Source organism: Haemaphysalis longicornis, unplaced genomic scaffold (assembly GCF_048455015.1).
Source record: "Haemaphysalis longicornis isolate Haplotype H1 unplaced genomic scaffold, Haemaphysalis longicornis Haplotype H1 scaffold_7, whole genome shotgun sequence".
NCBI classification, from domain to species: Eukaryota; Metazoa; Arthropoda; class Arachnida; order Ixodida; family Ixodidae; genus Haemaphysalis; species Haemaphysalis longicornis.
In genome coordinates, this window is record NW_027526422.1 from 11,362,415 (window position 1) to 11,379,912 (window position 17,498).

The window sequence follows — 17,498 nt, forward strand, 5'->3', positions numbered from 1 at the left end:
CTGTGACTATATAAGACTATTGCGCAGGCATTGTTTTACTTTGGCCGGGTGGCTGAATCGAGTCACAGACAGACATACAGACAGACCAAAATTTATGGGTTTAAGAAGTGACGCAGCGCGCGCCCGAAGGAGGGCAGGCCTCTGCCGCACGTTCAGTGTAGGGTATACCACTGAGAGGTGGATGTTCGTGCGCGGACGAGCAGATGGCTCCTGGCGACGGCGAGCGAGCGCAACAAGCTGCGGGGTGCTGCCCAGAGGTCTGGTCAAGTGATGACGGGCGCGGCCTCAAGGTTCAACAGCAAATCAACAAAAGATCCAACTATAGGTTTTAGCCTTGACATTCTTGGAAAGTTTGAAGAATCCACGTAATGTTAACAGCGGAGCTGTTGTTTTTGACCGTATTTTGTGCGGCGTCATCAGAAAATCCCGGTGCGTAGCTACTCCCGCCTTTACCGCGCACGTGAGCACGGGCTTAACGAGAAGCGCCCGGTGTTGTCCAGGCTTGCACGTGGCGCTCGCAAAAAATACCAAAAACAGTTCACGTGCGTCCGCGCCTCAAGGGGGGAGCACAAGACAGCTCGCGCTACAGACGCCCAGTTCGCGAAGCCGATTGCCACCGGTTCTAGCGCGTGCTGACGCGTGGCGGTGGTGGTAAGAACTTTACTGGGACTCTTCGATTTACAGTCTCGGACTCACCGCGGACTCCCCGAGAAGCAGTCCGGCATTCGATTTTCCCATGTATCCCTATGGCTTCGGGGAATCCTCGGACTACCCGCGGACTATCCGCGGTGAGTCCGAGAGTGCAAATCGAAGAGCCCCACTGACCCAAAGCCGATAGAAAGAGGCTCTAGATGGGAGTACCGGCACACTGCTGTCCCCTAGTCGACGGCCAGGAGTCCGTGGGCCCTATCGGCGAGTTCAGCTAGCTGGATCAGACGCCCTTGCACTTGTGGGTCGGAGCTGAGCAGCGTAGCCTCCCGTTGCTCTAACGTAGTAATTGGGCATTGAAATAGTAGGATGAAGGGGGTTTTGGAAGAGCAAGCGCCCACTATGTGGTGGAGGGAAGCGAAAGGCGCGCCGCACCACTTGCACCTGTGGCAGTATCGTGTGGGGAAGTGGAAATGACACAATACAGGATGCGGGAAAGTGTTTGTCTACAGTCGACGCCAGTGAACGACTGCCTGCGCTTTAAGGTGGGAGCGGGGCCGGGAAAGTACGTGCGACTAAGGTGATAATGCCGCGTAATGTCCCGATAGGTGACCTGGCGATCCCTCCCTCCCGCCCGAGGTGGAGAGGCAGCACCCGAGGCATCCCGGCAGCAGAAATCTCGGGCTACCTCGTTAGCCAGGTCGTTACCCGCCGGTGTCCATATCAGGCGTGGACAATGTGCAGGCGGATTCGGTGCTGTCTGCAGGATGCGTCGGTGATGGGGGATACACGACCGGTCGCAAAGTTCCCAAGAGCCGTCTGCGAGCCGGAAATTGTTGTGGTGGCTGGGATAGCTGTGAGGGCGAGGGCAATGCCGATTTCTTCACCAACTTCAGGGTGTGTACCACTTCGGGAGAAATGTGAAAGCCTGCAGACAAAACGATCCGGGCCCGCCAGTCATGGATGAGGTAGGCGACGATTTAGATGGATATGAAAATGACTACAGATAATGAATAGCAGCCTATCATTGTCGCTGAAGAAGAAACTGTATGACAGCTGCATCTTACCGGGAGTAACCTACGGAGCAGAAACTTGAGGCTCACTAAGAGGGTTCAACTTAAATTGAGAACGACTCAGCGGGCAATGGAGCGTAAAATGATAGGTGTAACATTAGAGAGTTTTAGCATAGCGGCTCCCGTACGCTACGCTAAGGTTAGCGGGTAGCGGGACCGGACTGCGCATGCGCGCGCGGGGAGTGCGAGGAGGTTGCCCCTCAGCGGAGGGAAAGAGCGGGCATGGCGAAGGCAGGCCGCGCGGAACTAATCCACCCCACCGTGACGAATTTGCTCTCCCCAGTCGCGCCCCGCTACCCGCCACCGTAGCGTTAGCGGACGGAGAGCGGAGTGGGTCAGGGAACAAACACGTGTTAAGGACATATTAGTAGAGATTAAGAAGAAATGGACGTGGGCAGGGCATGTAACGCTAGGGAGCCTACATAAGCCGCGCCAACGACGAAGGCGCGGCTTATGTAGGCTCCCTATGTAACGCGAAGGCAAGATAACCGCTGGTCATTAGCTCCGTTTACATTGACCCGACGAGGGCGCGTTGAGTCGAAATAAACAGGTTTTTTGGACTCGACACCCCCATGTATAAGTGGACGGGGTGGGTCAGAGAGCCTTCGCGGCGAGTCCAGTCAACTCGGAGGCAGGGGATGGGTTAGCTCGCTCGTCGGGCTGAGTCGGCGGGCCGCGGGGAGCGGAATGTCGTATTTGCGCGGTTCTAACGCGCCCGCAATCGTAACGCGCGGGTAACTTCGCGCAGGAAAATTCGAAAAAAAAAAAATTGTGACACTGACGGTACTGCGCAGATGGAAAAGACATGACACCACGTACCTGGAAAAGGGAGATTTTATATGTCATGCAGATCTTTAAAGCCAAAAATGAATTGTGCTTCACAAGGTTGCTTATCCAGCTGCGGCTGGAAATAAAGTTATAGCGGGGAACACTGAAGTTGCTTGCGATTTCAAATGCCTTGATCTTCATAATTCTAAGCGTTACGGGCTAAGCAGAACCACAAATAAATGTGCAACAGCAGGGTATGCGGCATGCCATTGCGGAATCAGTCGCCGAAATTCACTCACGTGGTGTTGACGGATTGTTTTTATTGGATTGAGTTGGATTTTGCGGGTACTTCGTGTTCGTTGCGCATGGCAATGCTGCTGGTCGCTTTAAAGCCTATTTCGGTTTTGAGCCCGATTGGAACGCGCACACAAATATTAATCTACCTTTTAGCAAAAGAGGGTGCGCGTTAGAATCGTGAAAATACGGTAGCCCCTTTTCCGTGAACCCCGCCGCTCCCCTCAACCTCGATTCTTTGGACGGGGTTCATATAAACTCGGACGCGTCGAGGTAAGCTGAACCCGCCACTCAACTCACCCCGACCCCGTCGCGTCCATGTACACGGGGCTATTAAGGGTAACAGAGTGGATCCATAGAGAAGGCAAGCGTTGCAGGGGGCGGCAGAAAGTTAGATGGGCAGATGAGATTAAGAAGTTTGCGGGGATTAATGGGTTGCGGTTAGCACAGGGACCGAGATAATGGGAGATCTATGAGAGAGGCCTCTGCCCTGCAGTGGGCGTAGATAAGATGATGATGATGAAGATGACTACTTCTACCACAGCGAAAAGCGACAACGGAACATGTAAATAAACAATTTCAAACCTGTTGCAATGCCTGGCGGTGCGTCCTTCAGTGCTTACATAGAAAGAAACCCTCCAGCTTCGCTGTGGTTCAAGCCTCGCGCAACTTCGGGCAAGCTTCGCCAATTCTTTATTTTTTTTTTTTTTTTGTACAAGGGCTTCTGGACACCCGTTAAGTTCTAGCTTCGCCTTGGAGGTGCAAGACACTCTACCGCCCTTGTGTCAGAAGTGGCCTGCGCCGCTTCATCTCCCGCCCTGGGTTACTCCCCTTGGCGAATTGTCACCACAGTACCGGGCACCAGCAGAAAACCCAGGTTGCCGATTTCGGCCCTAAAGTGCTTTGCCCTAGAACACATTTGGAACTTGTACGCAAACCACAAGAATATTTGCGCCGATTTATCGGTATATCATCTACGGTAAGAATCTGGGTTCCATCGACACGCGGACCACAGTTGCAGCCAGGCTAAGCCATAAAACAACGTCGACGACCTCAGAACTTGCAACTTGCAGCTTTGCGCACTGCTTTGAGTACATTCTGGGGCAAGAAGCTTCTGTGTGCGTGGTTTTTAGATTCACGGGCGGCGCTTCAACAACTAGCATCATTTCCGCGGGAACAACTGGCCCGCGAAATACACGAGGCATACACAGGCTACAAGCTTGCTCCATGACTACAGTGGCTACCTGGACATTGTGGGATAATTGGGAATGTGGTGGCCAACCAAACAGCTTGCGCGGCCCACAACCAGTCTATAGCGTCATCATTCCGATTACATTCCCTCGACGTGATGCCACGCGACGATAGCGTACTCTGTCACGCGGCAGTTACAACTAACGATATGGACGGACAGATAAAAAAAATTATTGGCAGCATTTACAGAATCGATCCCACCTGCACCTTCCGAATGCCGTGTGGCCTGGGAAAGTGTGACAAAGCAATTGTTCACCGCATTGGCCTCAACGTCGCTTTTACCAACCCCTACTTGCACAAGACACCGAGTTGCATCCACTCATTGTCGCGGTTGCAGTGTTCGTGAGGACAATGAAAATGTGCTGTGTGTGCCCCCGTTTTGACACTCCATGGCTAACCGTGAAGGCAATTTTGGAACTGCGTGCTGATGCACCACTGAAATTTAGTGACGTCATCGGTCCATGACACTCAACTGTCGTGGTGACACGGACTACGAGAGCTTTGGAGTCATTTCACCGTGACACCGGCCTGGACACAGTTTTGTGAGCGTTTGCTATAATTTTACTACTGTGGGTGCGCTGTGTGCGTTCCTGCGTCTGTCAGTTTCAGTGTGCTTATCTGCGTTTGTTAGTGTCTGTATGCGTTTTAAGTGCAGAGCACTTCATGGGCTCGCCTTCTCGTCCTATAGCTCGCTAACGGTCGATGCGATTGCCGGAATTAGGCGGCGCAGCGAGAGAATATGGACCCAAGTAGAGCCTACTGTATACAGAAGGCTCTATGCGAACGGCATGCGAACGGCAATTAAACTTCGCCGTTTGATATCTCGGACTACGGATGCGCTAGAAGAACTGTGTCAATTGAAACTGCGTAGAAACACGATTACGTCGAACATTCCAATACAAACATGCCTGGTTACTGCAGCCTCTAAAGAGTTAATTAATCAATTTTAATTAATAAGCCACCTGCATCAATAATTACATCCTAATTATGTGTCCCCCTGGGCGCATAACCTCACTGTAGAGGTGGTCTTCGCGAAAATCTAAACGCCTATTTTTAAAAAAACCTGTCGACTTAACTTTGATCACTCTGTATATTCGAAACGAAGCCGCATTCGTTGTCCACGCTGCGAAATGAAGCCAACCTCCCATTGTGACAGTATCAGGTCTAAACGAGGCGACAGTAGGATTCATTTGTGCCTGATGTTTTGGAGGTGACATGGGTGATATCACGGCTGATATGTCGCTGCCGTCGCCGACGCCCGGGCGGCGACGAAGCGCGCAGAACCGCGTCCCCGGGTAGCTCTTGCAGGTGATCGCGTACTCTACGAAGACGCAGCTGCTTTTTAAGTGACCTAAACGTACTCTTTGCCTATAGACGTCACCATAACAAGTTTTTTTTAAGGCGCGGAAAGGCGAAAAGAAGCGAAACAGAACCGAAACACTGCACGAGCCCCTATCAGCCACGCAGCGCAGATCCCGTCAACGCCGCGGAGAAGCGGCGGCCGGCGGCGCAGCGATCGCGAAGCTCGAGGGACCCCGAGTAGTATGCGAGGCATTCCTCCTTTCCTCTCCGACGCTCCTCACCTCTCCGAAGCTCCTCTCCTCTCCGGGATAGCGCAACAAATGGCAACACCTGCGGCTCCACGCGCGATAATACGAAGCAGCTTAGGGTTAGAGACGCGACGGTAGCCGCTGCATACTCCGCTGGGGGCGCCACTGTAGCTGGTATAAATGACGCGCGCGCGCGCTCCGCTACCCTCATTCTCCTCCAGCAACGCCGCGATCGAACTGAAAACTAATGGGAACTTGAGTCGACCCCATGGCTGCTGTGGTTAATAATACTACTCAGGGTTCCCCTACGGAAAGACATGTGGTGAATTTTTTTTTTTTTTTCATTAGTGTTCCTAGCGTTTAGTCTTGTATATATTGTACATATATATCACCCGCTTCCCTTTCATTTTTTTGTGACGTAGTCAGCGTCACAAACTAGGAGCAAAGCACCGTCAGCACCGATGCCGTCAAGAGCGTAAGCGCTGGCGGACTACGGCAACGGTTCCTTGGCCGAGGAGGCTGGCGTGGACGTTTATAAATTTTTCACCGACGGAATGAGCAACGCTTTTATGCTCGAGTGGGCGGTGTGACCGCCTACTCCGGATTCCAAACCCCATCGAGCCGGCTGCCAGCTAAGCCTCTTTAGTAGCAACAAGCGTCGCGCCGTCCCGGTACAGTGGTCCCGGGCTCCCGGCTGGCGCCGTTCAGGAGGGCACCTTTAGGTCTACACAGCCACGTACCTCTATTATCTTCTCTTGCGCGGCGCGAACGCAGTGTTAAAGGAGTACTGACACGAAATTTTTATGTTACGTTTTTTTCGCTGCTATGCGTGCCTACCAGCCCACTAATCATAGAATGACCGATTAGACGGTCGAGCGCAGCGTAAACATTCATTTACGGCGTCGTTTATTCGTGCCAGTTTCGGTTTCGACTGAAAAACGCCGAGCGGCCGCCATGACAGCATGTATAACATGACGTCACCATTCTTGCCGTATCGCTGCCTCTCTGGAAGCGCGCGCGAGCGAGCGCACGCGCGCGCGCCCAGACCGGCCGAGGTTTTCGCCGTCCCCACAGGCCCGGGCAGCATGACGTCAGTCGCAAAACCATGACGTGTACACACGCCCGAGCAGCGCGCGCCAACCACAGCCAGCGCGTCGGCTTCGTCACGGGAGCCCCGACGTCGCCAGTTTGGGGCACGTAGCAGATGATGTCACGTCGGCCCGCTCTGGGCTTTCTCGTGCGGGCGAAGATTAAAATGGATTTTAAATATGTTTCGCTGAACGGTTGCTGTTGAAACTTGCTGGGAGATGTGTCAGTACTCCTTTAAATAAACCCTCTTCACGGCAGCCGTGTCGAGAGAGTTTTAGCAGTCCGTCCGTTCCATTCGTTACATTGTTACCGGGTTAACCGGGACCGGTCTGCGCCTGCGCCCGCGGAAGGGCGAGGAGGAAGGACGAGGAGGCGCGGACATGGCGAAGGCAGGCCAGCGGAACTAATCTCCCTACCGTGACGAATGCCCAAGTGCCCAGGCGGGTCCCGGCAAACACGCCAGCTACGTACGTGACGGAACGGACGGACTGCTAGAACTCTCTAAGTAGACTCGTCATTGCCCGCGCTCCCCCTGGCTCAAACATAACAAGGGCAGAGCGACGCATGCTTCAGGGATTATCAACGGCGGCTCGAGGCAAACGGGCGGATTGGTCAGCTAACCACTTGCAGCAAGTTCATTTCACGGGCGTTTATGTTCGTGCCGTGCACGCTTTACTGATAGAAACATTGTAAATAAAGTGTTACTCCTCCTCTGCGCGCGGAGAACGGGAGGATGCTTTCCAAAAACGAAACTGAAAGCATGATGGCTGACTAAATAGTGAGGGAAACAGCCTCTAGTCTGTTTTTTGGATATGATGAGCTCACGGAAAGCTTTGATGTATGTTTATTTCACGAGCTCAACCACTTAAGAACTGATTTTTTTTTTTTCGGGAAATATCTATTGATGTTTCTCCAATGAGCTCTCACCGTTCACCACTTTTGTGACGTCGCAAAACCGTACCACTTAAATGTGTATGGGTCGTCGTCCCTGTTTTCACACTTCTGGCGTTTTCTGCCTTATTAAACAACTGCTGGTTGCGGGAATGGCGCATTATTATTCTCGTCACTGCAATCCATCGATACAGGCCAACTTGGTTCCATACTCATTAGTGCCCCTCTATAATTGTCATTACTGCAGTCCCACAAACCAAATGCAGAAAAGAATTGCGATGAGTAATCGGATAAAACTGTTTATTCTGTGATCAGTAAACAGCAGCCATATTGAGCTCAGCGCTGTCAAAGGTGACGAAGGCAGTTGCAGTCCCTGAAAGGTTTCAGAAAGAAAAAAGAAAGAAAGGGTGTAAAGGTTGCAGTTCAATTACTTCAAAGCAGAAAAGCATTTTCTACCAAGATATTGTTCAGAGGGGAGGCTCTCTTCGCTAATTGAATGTGAACAGAAATATCTAGGCATAAGCATACAAGAGAGGCACAAGTCTCTCTTGACTTTTATTAAACAGCCAGCACAAAATGGCATGATAGGAGCACAAAAGAACAAACAGACTAAACAAAAGTTTAAAGACATTCTTGCACACTTCCTTGCTCTGACAATGTAGTTTAGTTTTACCACACCTCTCTTATATTATAGCAAAATATTTCATTAAAGCCCCCTGCAATGTTATCCACATTCTCAGAAATAACATCTGACACAAAATGTATGCAAAGCAGTACAACAAGAATAGGCTGTTGGCTGAGTTTCAACCACTGCGGCCGCTTTTCTGATAGAGGCAAAAAGCAATAACGGCCATGTATTCGAGAATTCGGCGCACAATATAGATCCCCAGGTGGTCAAAATTAATCCGGAGCCCTCCACTACGGTGTGCCTGATTGCCTGTGTGCCTGTGTAGAGTTGGCGCGTTAAACCTGATATTTAATCAATTGAGTTTCAACAACTTTTATTTCTCACTGCCAGTGGTTTGCCTCAATCATGAATTAGCTGGGGATTCTTCTAGGGTTGCAAAAATGATGACTGGAGTCACATCAACAGATGAGGGGATGCTGAAGTGTAACCTATTGTTGAAGTAGGAGTGGCAGGAGCTAGCATGCACATCAGTTTTGAGGAAGAGGCAAATACACCAACCAAGGGCATTTATTGAAAGCGGTCCGCTTTCAATAAGCGCCCGTGGTTGGTGTATTTGCCTCTCCCACAAGTTTAACCCAACCAGACCGAGATCTGTCGAAGATGTTCGCATTGAAGTCTTATGCGCACGCCATGTGCCTAGCTTCTTTGCACAGCTCTGGTGACATGCAAAAAGCCACCGCAATAGTGTTGGCTATGTGGGAAAGCCAAAAGAATGTGCATGTAATGTGCAAAAGCTTACTTTACACAGTGCCACCGTAAAAGTTGAGTTGGAAAAGGGGGGATGGGGAAAACGAGTTTCTCCGAGGAATTCTCGCAGACCTGCAAGGGCGTTTGGAGGACCCCCCCCCCCCCCCCCCCCCGAACCACTGACCAAAAGCATTACAGCATGGCTTGTGACTGCAGACCTTTATTCAGTCCGTTGTGCAAAATAGCCTGATTGGGCCCTTGCTTTTCTGGCATTTCAAATTGTAACTTTAATGGAGCCTAAGGGGCATTCCAAATTACTGCACTGTTGACAAGTTCATAAAAATGGCCCCCTCAGAAGAGGAAGGATGCTAAAGCTACTTCTGCAATTTAGCAGCTTTGGGAGAAAAAACATCCCCCTCCCCCTTTTTTTTCTTGTAAATGAAAGTGTTTGCTTTAATACAGGGTCTGATGCACAGTAATATTGCGGAAACATCTTATCAAAAGAAACGGAAAGTGGAAGAACTTAATATAAATTTCATACTCCACGACTGCGACATCATTTTCAAAAATAAAGCTTCGAGTCACAACTCAGGTATGCATCTAGAAGCAGCACCGCTGGCTTTGGCCAGAAGTTGATGGCAAGAGTAACAATATGCCATGACACTTATGAACTTGTATTGCTGCCAGTACATAAATAAATTGCTTCTAAAAGAAGCGGTCAATAAAAGCTGTTCATTACAGATTGCAACAGGTATTTTTCTGCATCTAGAGAATGGTTTAGCACAATACGACTACACCGCAGCTACCTGCACCCGGGTCACTGGAGGGCTGCGAATCAACTTTAACCGCGTGAAGATCTCTGATAATCACCATAATCTCACAAATGGGGAGTTCGTTGTTTTTTGCCTCCCTCCGAACAACTGGTGCCACAGCAGGACATCCAACCAACGATCTCATGCTCAGTAACGCAATGCCTCAGCCACTGGTCCCCTACACTTCATGCATGAACTGTTGACAAGCACATTCAGTATTGGTATTTAAAGTATTGGTTATCACAAGCGCATTTCTCTTAACCATAGTACTTCACAGCAGCAACAGTTGCATGTTGATGTTTGAGGTGGAAGGGAATCTGTGGCCAAAGAGCACCATAACTGTTGTGTGGTCATGAGTGGTGTTGCATTGGAGTGCACTGAGCAGCCCCGAGGCACCATCTAATCACCCAGATTGTAGTGGAGTGCTGCTGCTCATGTAGCTTTTCTGTGTGTATATAGTGTTTCTCTATGTATTGCCAATTTGCACAATTGTTTAACTCCTTTTTTTCCCCCCTTTGTGTTTCATATTTATCCTTGTTAACTTTCCTATGTGATGTATATATGTTATTGTCAACCTCCTTTCGTATCCCGCTACTCCTATGTACTCTTTTCTCCTTATCCCCCCTTCCCTACACCAGCAGGCGTTCCGGTGTCCGCCCCTAGGCGAGGCAATTTACGCATGTTGGGACATCTTTCCATTCCAATTATTAATAAATACATACATACATACGTGGCAAAGAGGGATGTTGCAAAAAAGTTAAAGCGTTTAACCCTGCCTCCTCCAATTGCATTAACTTGAATAGGAATGACTAGTGCATCAGAATGCAGAAAACCACCAAAATTGTGCACTCCCAATATTGTTGTTCGCAACTATATAATACGCTGAATTTTCTCCACATCGGCTTCTCAACTGAAGTGAATAAACTGAACTGTGTTCAGAACTTTTAATTTCCTTCAGCCCACTGCACTTACATCTACCTAGCCACCTTAGAAAACAGTCCAACAGTCAGGCAACACTAGCACGCTTGTCTTTTGCGATGACGTTTCAAAGTCAAATTTTGTGGTTTTTACACGGCGAAGCTACACCTGGGCTATAAGGCATGTCGTAGTGGAGGGCTCCGGGTTAGTTTTGACCACCTGCGGATCTTTAAAGGAGTAATTACAGAAAATTTTCGTGTTGCATTTTTTTCACGGCTATGGGTGCCTAGCAGCCCACTGATGGTACAATGGCACATCAGATGGTCGATTGCAGCGTAAATAATTATTTACAGCCTCGTTTATTCGTGTTAATTTCAGTTTCGACCAAACAAACACCGAGGTGGCGGCCATGACAGGACGGCACTCTTGAGGTCACTGTTCTTGCCGCACCACGGCCGGTCTCGACGCCCATGCTAAAGCGACTGCGTCCAGACTGGCCATCGTTGCATGTGCCCAAGCAGCATATGACATCAGTCCCAATGGCACCCAGCGTGTTGGCTGTGTCACGGGAGCCCTGATGTCAGCCATCTGGGCCGAGGCGCTCATTGCGCCATGCTGATGCCGATGTCAAAACGGTATTCGTTCTGAGCTTTGTCTTGTTTGCAAAGATTAAAATTGATTAAAAATATGCTATACTGAACGGTTACTGTTGAAAGGCCCTGAGAGATATCTCCATATACAACAGAAGCTATTTACACAGTTGTCTTAGCTTTGAAATTTCATGTCAGTACTTCTTTAATGTGCGCCGAAATCTTGACACTCGTTTTTTTTTTTTTTTTTTTTTTTTTTGCGGTTTTTGCTTTTTTTTTTGCATTTTTGCTTTTTGTCTTTACTTGAAAAGTGGCTTGCTGCGGCCAGGAATCGAACCCCCAGCCTCTGGGCTCAGCAGCGCGATGCCTCAGCCACTGTGCCGCCATGAAGGGTGCGATGAACATACAAAAAACCAGCGCTTCCATGGGGCAATTCCAATTGTCACCTATCATGCCCTTATGACTCGTTTCTGCTCAAGCTCCCTTTGTCTAGCCCCATCCCTATGAGTTTGAATAAAACAACTTGCCAAGTGACATGCGAGGCAGAACTAACCTGGGGGGCGTTGCTCAGAAGTGCGGCATGCAGACCTTGCCCGCGAAGAGCTCCGAGATGACGGTGATCCAGAGGGCGAGCACGAAGAAGATGTAGGAGAGGCCCACCTGGTGGCTGCTGGGAAGCTGGTACGGCTCCCCGCCAATCTCCTCCTGGCTGAAGCCCACGGGGAAGATCACCGCCGCCAGGCAGAACAGCAGCACTGAAACGGGCCACCAGGGGGACACCTGGCCTGTGACGAGGCTTGCAACGCACACGAAGATACTACTCGCACAGATTAAGCGAAAAAGAACCCATTGCCTTGCTTCAATTAGCACGTGTCAATTGCACTACTTGAGAGCCTACTAGAGAAGAACCACACCAAAGTGGAGTAGTAAAAAGATGGCAATTTTTCCTTTTGACATGGTTCTTACATGAATGTGTTGTTCCACCCAGCTTATTTTGGCCTGGGGAAAACAACGATGGTACATGCGGCTGCTACCTGAACCAAAACTAATGCCTGCCACCAGAATTCCATTAAGCAGGGGCAACCATCCAGTTCGCTACTTTCTCCACAAGCTATGGCCAAAGCTCTTCTAGAGCAATGCACTCAGCATAATGCATTTATGCCTCTGCTTTAAAGGCCCCATGGAGACAAGACACAACTTCACTTCATTCAAAAGACTGGGCAGCTACAATTTTGCCAGACAATACACTTTGTTTTTGCTTTGGACGATGAAAGTAACAACGATTGGATGATTCGAGCTCGCTTAGACCCCGAGTGCCTCAAGAGACCACAACTTGTGCCTAGTTATTTTCACTTTGAACGCTACCACTCTGTTACGAGAGCTACTCAAGCGATGGCCCTAAAGCACCGCAGCTGGTAAAGCCACTCGTAGCATCCGCCTTCAATTCACGATAATTTCCCTATAGCCATAAATTTGTTATTGCCTTATTGGTAAAAAACAACTCCATTTTGCATTCCAAACATTATGAGTGCCACATAATCTCCCAAATTTATACCAATAATAAGTTAATTTGGTTGGCTTCAGCTAATTGCACAAGTTAGGCATATTTTGTCAGAAGGTAAGTATGGGAACTTAGTCATTGAGCCACGACCTTCTATTCTGCGATTGCAGTTTGTGTTAAAACAAGCATGAGTGCTAATCCCAGGAGGAAGAAATCTTTTTACAGGAGTGCAGTTGTATGTTGTCCTCGTGGTTCCTTAAAGCATCTCCTTGCTGTTGCAATAACCATTTCTGGTGATCCGTGGCTCATGGGCTGGCAATTGAATACCACAGCAGAATGGCGAGTTGGGCTAGTTGGCAAAATTTCATTCTGAAACCTTCAGAAAGTGCAACACTGAAAAAACGCGACACGAACAAAGGGAATACAGGACTGTGTCCTGCCGACACTACCTGCTTACTGTACACTTTTCAGTTCGCTCAGCTTGTCCTGTGTTCCCTTTGTTCGTGTCACGTTAAATCAGTGTTGCGCTTTCTGAAGGTTTCAGAATTGAATACCATGTCTCCAGTCAACTATTAGATGTGGGCCAACCAAGTCATTCTTCTAGTCGCATCCCGCGTATCGGAGATCCCGCCTGCGGTTTTCATCTTGGGATGTCCCGTTGTTTTTGTACCCATTTTCGTTTCATGTTCACGTTTCGGAAATAAAATTCAAATTCAAAAAAATTCAAATTAAATTCTTCTTTAGAACATTATGGCATCTCACGGAAAGTCTCGCAAGTTATCTCAGCTTTGAAATTTCGTGTCCGTACCCCTTTGAAGGGGCCACGAGGTCAAAATAAAGTTTGTTTCATCAAGACGACAACTTTGTCCTGATAACAATGATACCAATTTTGTTGCGAACTTCGAACAAATAGTATAGATATTGAAAAAACATATGAAGCTGTGGCACTCTCCAGCGGCTTCCGAACGATTTCTCTGACATCACAGAATTTTGTTTGTGCGACTGATGGCCACCAATCTAAGCCACAGCCAAGACAAGAAACATGACTGAATTATGGTAGTGGGGCCTGTAATTCTGTTTGATCATATAACTTGAATGCTAACGTGCAGTTAACACTGATAATCACAGTAGCTTGGAATTGGTAAGCTTTTAATAGTTCTTGTAATTTTTGGTTACAAAAACCTCTTCCACGGCTGTAATGGAGCCGAGGGAGTCCCCGGAAGCTGCTTCTTTCCCAGTGAACGAAGTAGTGTTTCGTCTTCATGGCCCCCTTTAGCAGCCAGCTGCTTCCCGAGAGCCTAAGAGCAGGAACACAGCAGCACTCACTGGCCGAGAAGCCCATCCAGCGAGCGTAGGGCAATCCGCGGCCATTCCAGCGAGACAGGCCCAGCAGCACAGTGGTGGCTGTGATGCAGACACAGCCCAGCACAATGCAGACCAGGGCCAGCAGCCACTCTGGTTGCAGCCGCGGCGGAAAACAGCTCTGAGGCCGGCCTTGAAGCGTTGTGCAAGTCTGCAGCAGGCCTAGACGAGTGTCACCTGCACAGGGCCCACCACACAGTTTTCCACTCAGCGAAAAGCTAGTCCAGACTCTTCCCGAGTGGTTTTTACGCAGAATGCACTCAACGGGTTACCACATGCCGTGATTTTGGTGAGTGAGGCGAAAAGTGTAACTCAGTGGGTACAGTAAAGAGGTAGTGTGGGCGGCAGCGACAAGTAAAAAGTTAATACGCTGTCGCAGGGGGCTTCCGTTGCTGTCACTCGCTTGTGGGCTGCTTCTGGCTGGCCAGATGCAAGCGGCACAGGGGACTGGTGGCAGTGTATTCTTTTCTTCGCTCGCCGCTCCCGCCGACACTACCTGCTTACTGTACACTTTTCACTTCACTCAGCAAAATTGCTGCATGTGGCTACGCCTTCACAGTTTGTGGTGTCAAGTTGCAACATGAGTTTAGAAATGTAAACTAAACTGAAGAGCAGGTTTCACCAATCATTCACAGCGCCAAACATTGAGCTTGCTTGGAATGTACGGGACAAACCACGAGTCTGGAGCTACAAGTGTAGCTGGTGCATAACTCTGAATAACAGCCCTCAGCTGGCCTCAATTGCTCCATTTGAAGCCAATGTCCAAATGTGCATGTCGAAGGGACTAAGACAGACAACATACAGTTCGCCTCATTCGAAAAATCTATACTACACTTATTCAGACTTCACATTATTCATGACATCTTCGATGGGAAACGAAGCTAAAAAATTTGCGTTTAATGCCGGATTTCAAAGCGTCTAGACGCTTTGCTGTTTGCTACGGTACGTTGAGGGTAGCAGCTGCTACCCTCAACGTATCGTAGCAAACAGGGTAGTCAGTTTTATAACTTCTGTTTCGCTTTTTGTTTTGTGGCTTCACGGCTCTTCATAGCTCAGGCTGTCCAATGAATTATGCGGGTCGTAAAAAGTGTGTGAAATCGCTCCGAGGCAATACGCACCGCCGACATCGGAGACAATCCAGTCAGGTAGCACAAGACTCATGATAGCGAAAACATTGGCAGCGAAGAACAACATGCCAGAGATCACTGTCAATTTGTCCATTGTCGCACGTTCCGGTCACACACCAAACCTTGTGCTCACTGCAGCTTTCGCGTAACCATAAGGTCTAGGTACTGCTAGCCGAGCAGCACACTATCGTGACGACCAACTGCACAACTTCTGCGCGTCGGGCAGAAGAGTGGGGAAGTACAAGGGGTCCTCAGTGCATGACGAAGGTCCAGAAAGTTGTTATCCATCGTAGTTGCCAGTTGGGCACTGGCCGCGGTACCAGCGCTGGTACACAGGACGCACGTAACAGAAAAAATACGCGGCTGCTCGAGAGATCTGTTAAATACGTTTACGGTCACTTAAATCAGCGCGTGTGTAATAAGAGGGAACTAGAATATATGGTCTAACTCTATGGTCTAGCAGAGCGTCCAGACCATAAGTCCGGACTCGCCAAGCTACCACCACTACCACCACAAGCACCACAAGTGCCACAAGCCCACAAGTTCACAACCGCACAAGACACAGACACAGAAGAAGAAGGGGGGGGGGGGGGGGGTTGAGGGGAGAGGAGAGTAAATAATAAGAATTCAAACTTAACAACCTCCCAACATTACCATGAGAAAATATTCGGAAATTTTATCGGCAATACAAATATAAAATATTTCACAACGAGTTATAAAAAGTAGGACAGACGCGGCATCGCGGTCGCAGCGGTCGCAGGCTCAGGCGGAACTACTGCCACTGCGCCTGATAAATGTATTTACTAGTAGACCCATGGTCTTTTATTTCGCTTACAGCCAAAAATGTAAACAAAGTTAACGCACTTCCGAGCAAAAATCATAGAGAAAATTAGAAAATTACAAGAAAACCAGCGGCAGCGCGTTCCGAGAAGTAGTTCGGCAACGCTGTTACACGTGCTTTTTCTTTTTCTTTCTTGTGTGTGAGTGTGTGTGCGCGCAAAAGCGCGTTTGTGCGTATGCTTGGGGCTGAAGATGGCGTAGAGCGGCTTGTGGTGTCCTGTTCGATATTCTGAGTTTTGCTGTTACAAACGCCGCGGTCGCGTGGACGGCAGTATAGTTGCTTTGGATGCGCGACAGCCTTCTCCTGCAGTAACACGCTGGTTCACTTGCTTACACCATGAGCATGAGTGTTGACGCGTACGGACCGAGCTCGCAAACGCTTACATTCCTCGACACCGAGGAAGCCAGCGACTTGCTTGGAGCCGACACGCAGGGATCAGAGTTCGACTTCACGGACTTTACGCTACCTTCCCAAACGCAAGCATCACAGGCGGATGGCGGCCAGACGCAGGGAACCCGCGGCGGCCAGGTGAGAACGTTCTGTTGTCGCCTGCGTGACTGCCACTTGTGACGATGGTTATCGGTTACAGTGAGTCTAAGCGCGCTAAGCCTACTTCGCTTGCTAGTGCGATAAGCCTCCTGTTCATTATTACGTTCGGCGTCCAAGCTGGCTTATTTAACACGTGATATAGCCCTGTCATGATTTAGTAAAGGGTTTGGCTCTCACAGCTGGCTCCAACCTACATCACCAAGCCGTGATCTTTACGTTCAAGTCGCCAGCCCGGCGGCTCCGGCGATTTCGTTCAGACCGAAACCGCGGCCACGCGTCTTATTTCGGCCTTACGGGAATTTCTCTACGTGCCGCCTTCCGCAATAATTCACTGCTGAGCCGAATCGCCTCTTCGACCAGCGCACGTATATTGGGATAAATGCGTGCTTCTGCGCGTGAAAGGCTTCCGAAGCAATTGCTGTAATGACGAACGTTGCCGTTAGCTCACAGAAACGTGCGCTTGCCTCATCTTTCAAGCGAAGCGGCTGTTCTATAAGTTCGCAGCAAAGAAAGTGAATCGACCAGAAAAAACGCGGGAATCAGCTGTAGGCAAGGTGTAAGGTAAAATGTTGGTCTTGCTGCGCCATGCGTAGCTAGCTTCATTCGCCGGCGGGCATTAAATGTTGTTGCTGTTAGCTCTACGCGGCAATTTATGCGGGTATGATTTTGGGGTTGGAAACCTTTATAACTGCAGCCAATGGCTGGTTATCCTGGGAGTCCGAATTCTAACGCCTTTTTGTTTAAAACTTCTTTTCGCGCTAAAATCTTCTTTCACGCCTGGGCGGAGACGTGGTCGTCATTAAATTCTACGTTTTCGTTGCTCCTTCTGCGAAGTCGCCACTCCCGCGCAGCTTACGTT

General features: G+C 49.3%; 2 protein-coding genes across 2 annotated transcripts in view; one reads left to right on the forward strand and one right to left on the reverse strand.

Annotated features, from left to right (window-relative positions):
* Window positions 1–7,850: 7,850 nt before the first annotated feature.
* On the reverse strand, window positions 7,851–15,785 carry LOC144144505 (uncharacterized protein C16orf52 homolog B). The gene is made up of 4 exons (XM_077675982.1): window positions 15,241–15,785; window positions 14,087–14,299; window positions 11,813–12,014; window positions 7,851–7,937 (listed from the first exon to the last, which is right to left on the reverse strand). Exons 1-3 carry the CDS (start codon window positions 15,341–15,343, stop codon window positions 11,827–11,829), a joined length of 504 nt encoding a protein of 167 aa, XP_077532108.1. The 5' UTR covers window positions 15,344–15,785; the 3' UTR covers window positions 7,851–7,937; window positions 11,813–11,826.
* Window positions 15,786–16,160: 375 nt separating this feature from the next.
* Window positions 16,161–17,498, forward strand: part of Upf1 (Upf1 RNA helicase) — a 40,741-nt gene continuing 39,403 nt past the window's right edge. Inside the window, exon 1 of the mRNA XM_077675984.1 lies at window positions 16,161–16,618. Coding sequence (XP_077532110.1) covers window positions 16,427–16,618 — 192 coding nt within the window. The 5' untranslated portion in view covers window positions 16,161–16,426. The remainder of the gene's footprint in view (window positions 16,619–17,498) is intronic.

Excerpts from the sequence above, each read along its gene's own strand:
- LOC144144505 (XM_077675982.1), bottom strand. The coding sequence starts at position 15,343 with ATGGACAAATTGACAGTGATCTCTGGCATGTTGTTCTTCGCTGCCAAT. Across the intron at positions 14,300-15,240 it reads GATTGTCTCCGATGTCGGCG|GTGACACTCGTCTAGGCCTG; the intron begins GTGCGTATTGCC and ends GGCCCTGTGCAG. Across the intron at positions 12,015-14,086 it reads CTGGATGGGCTTCTCGGCCA|TGCTGCTGTTCTGCCTGGCG; the intron begins GTGAGTGCTGCT and ends GGCCCGTTTCAG.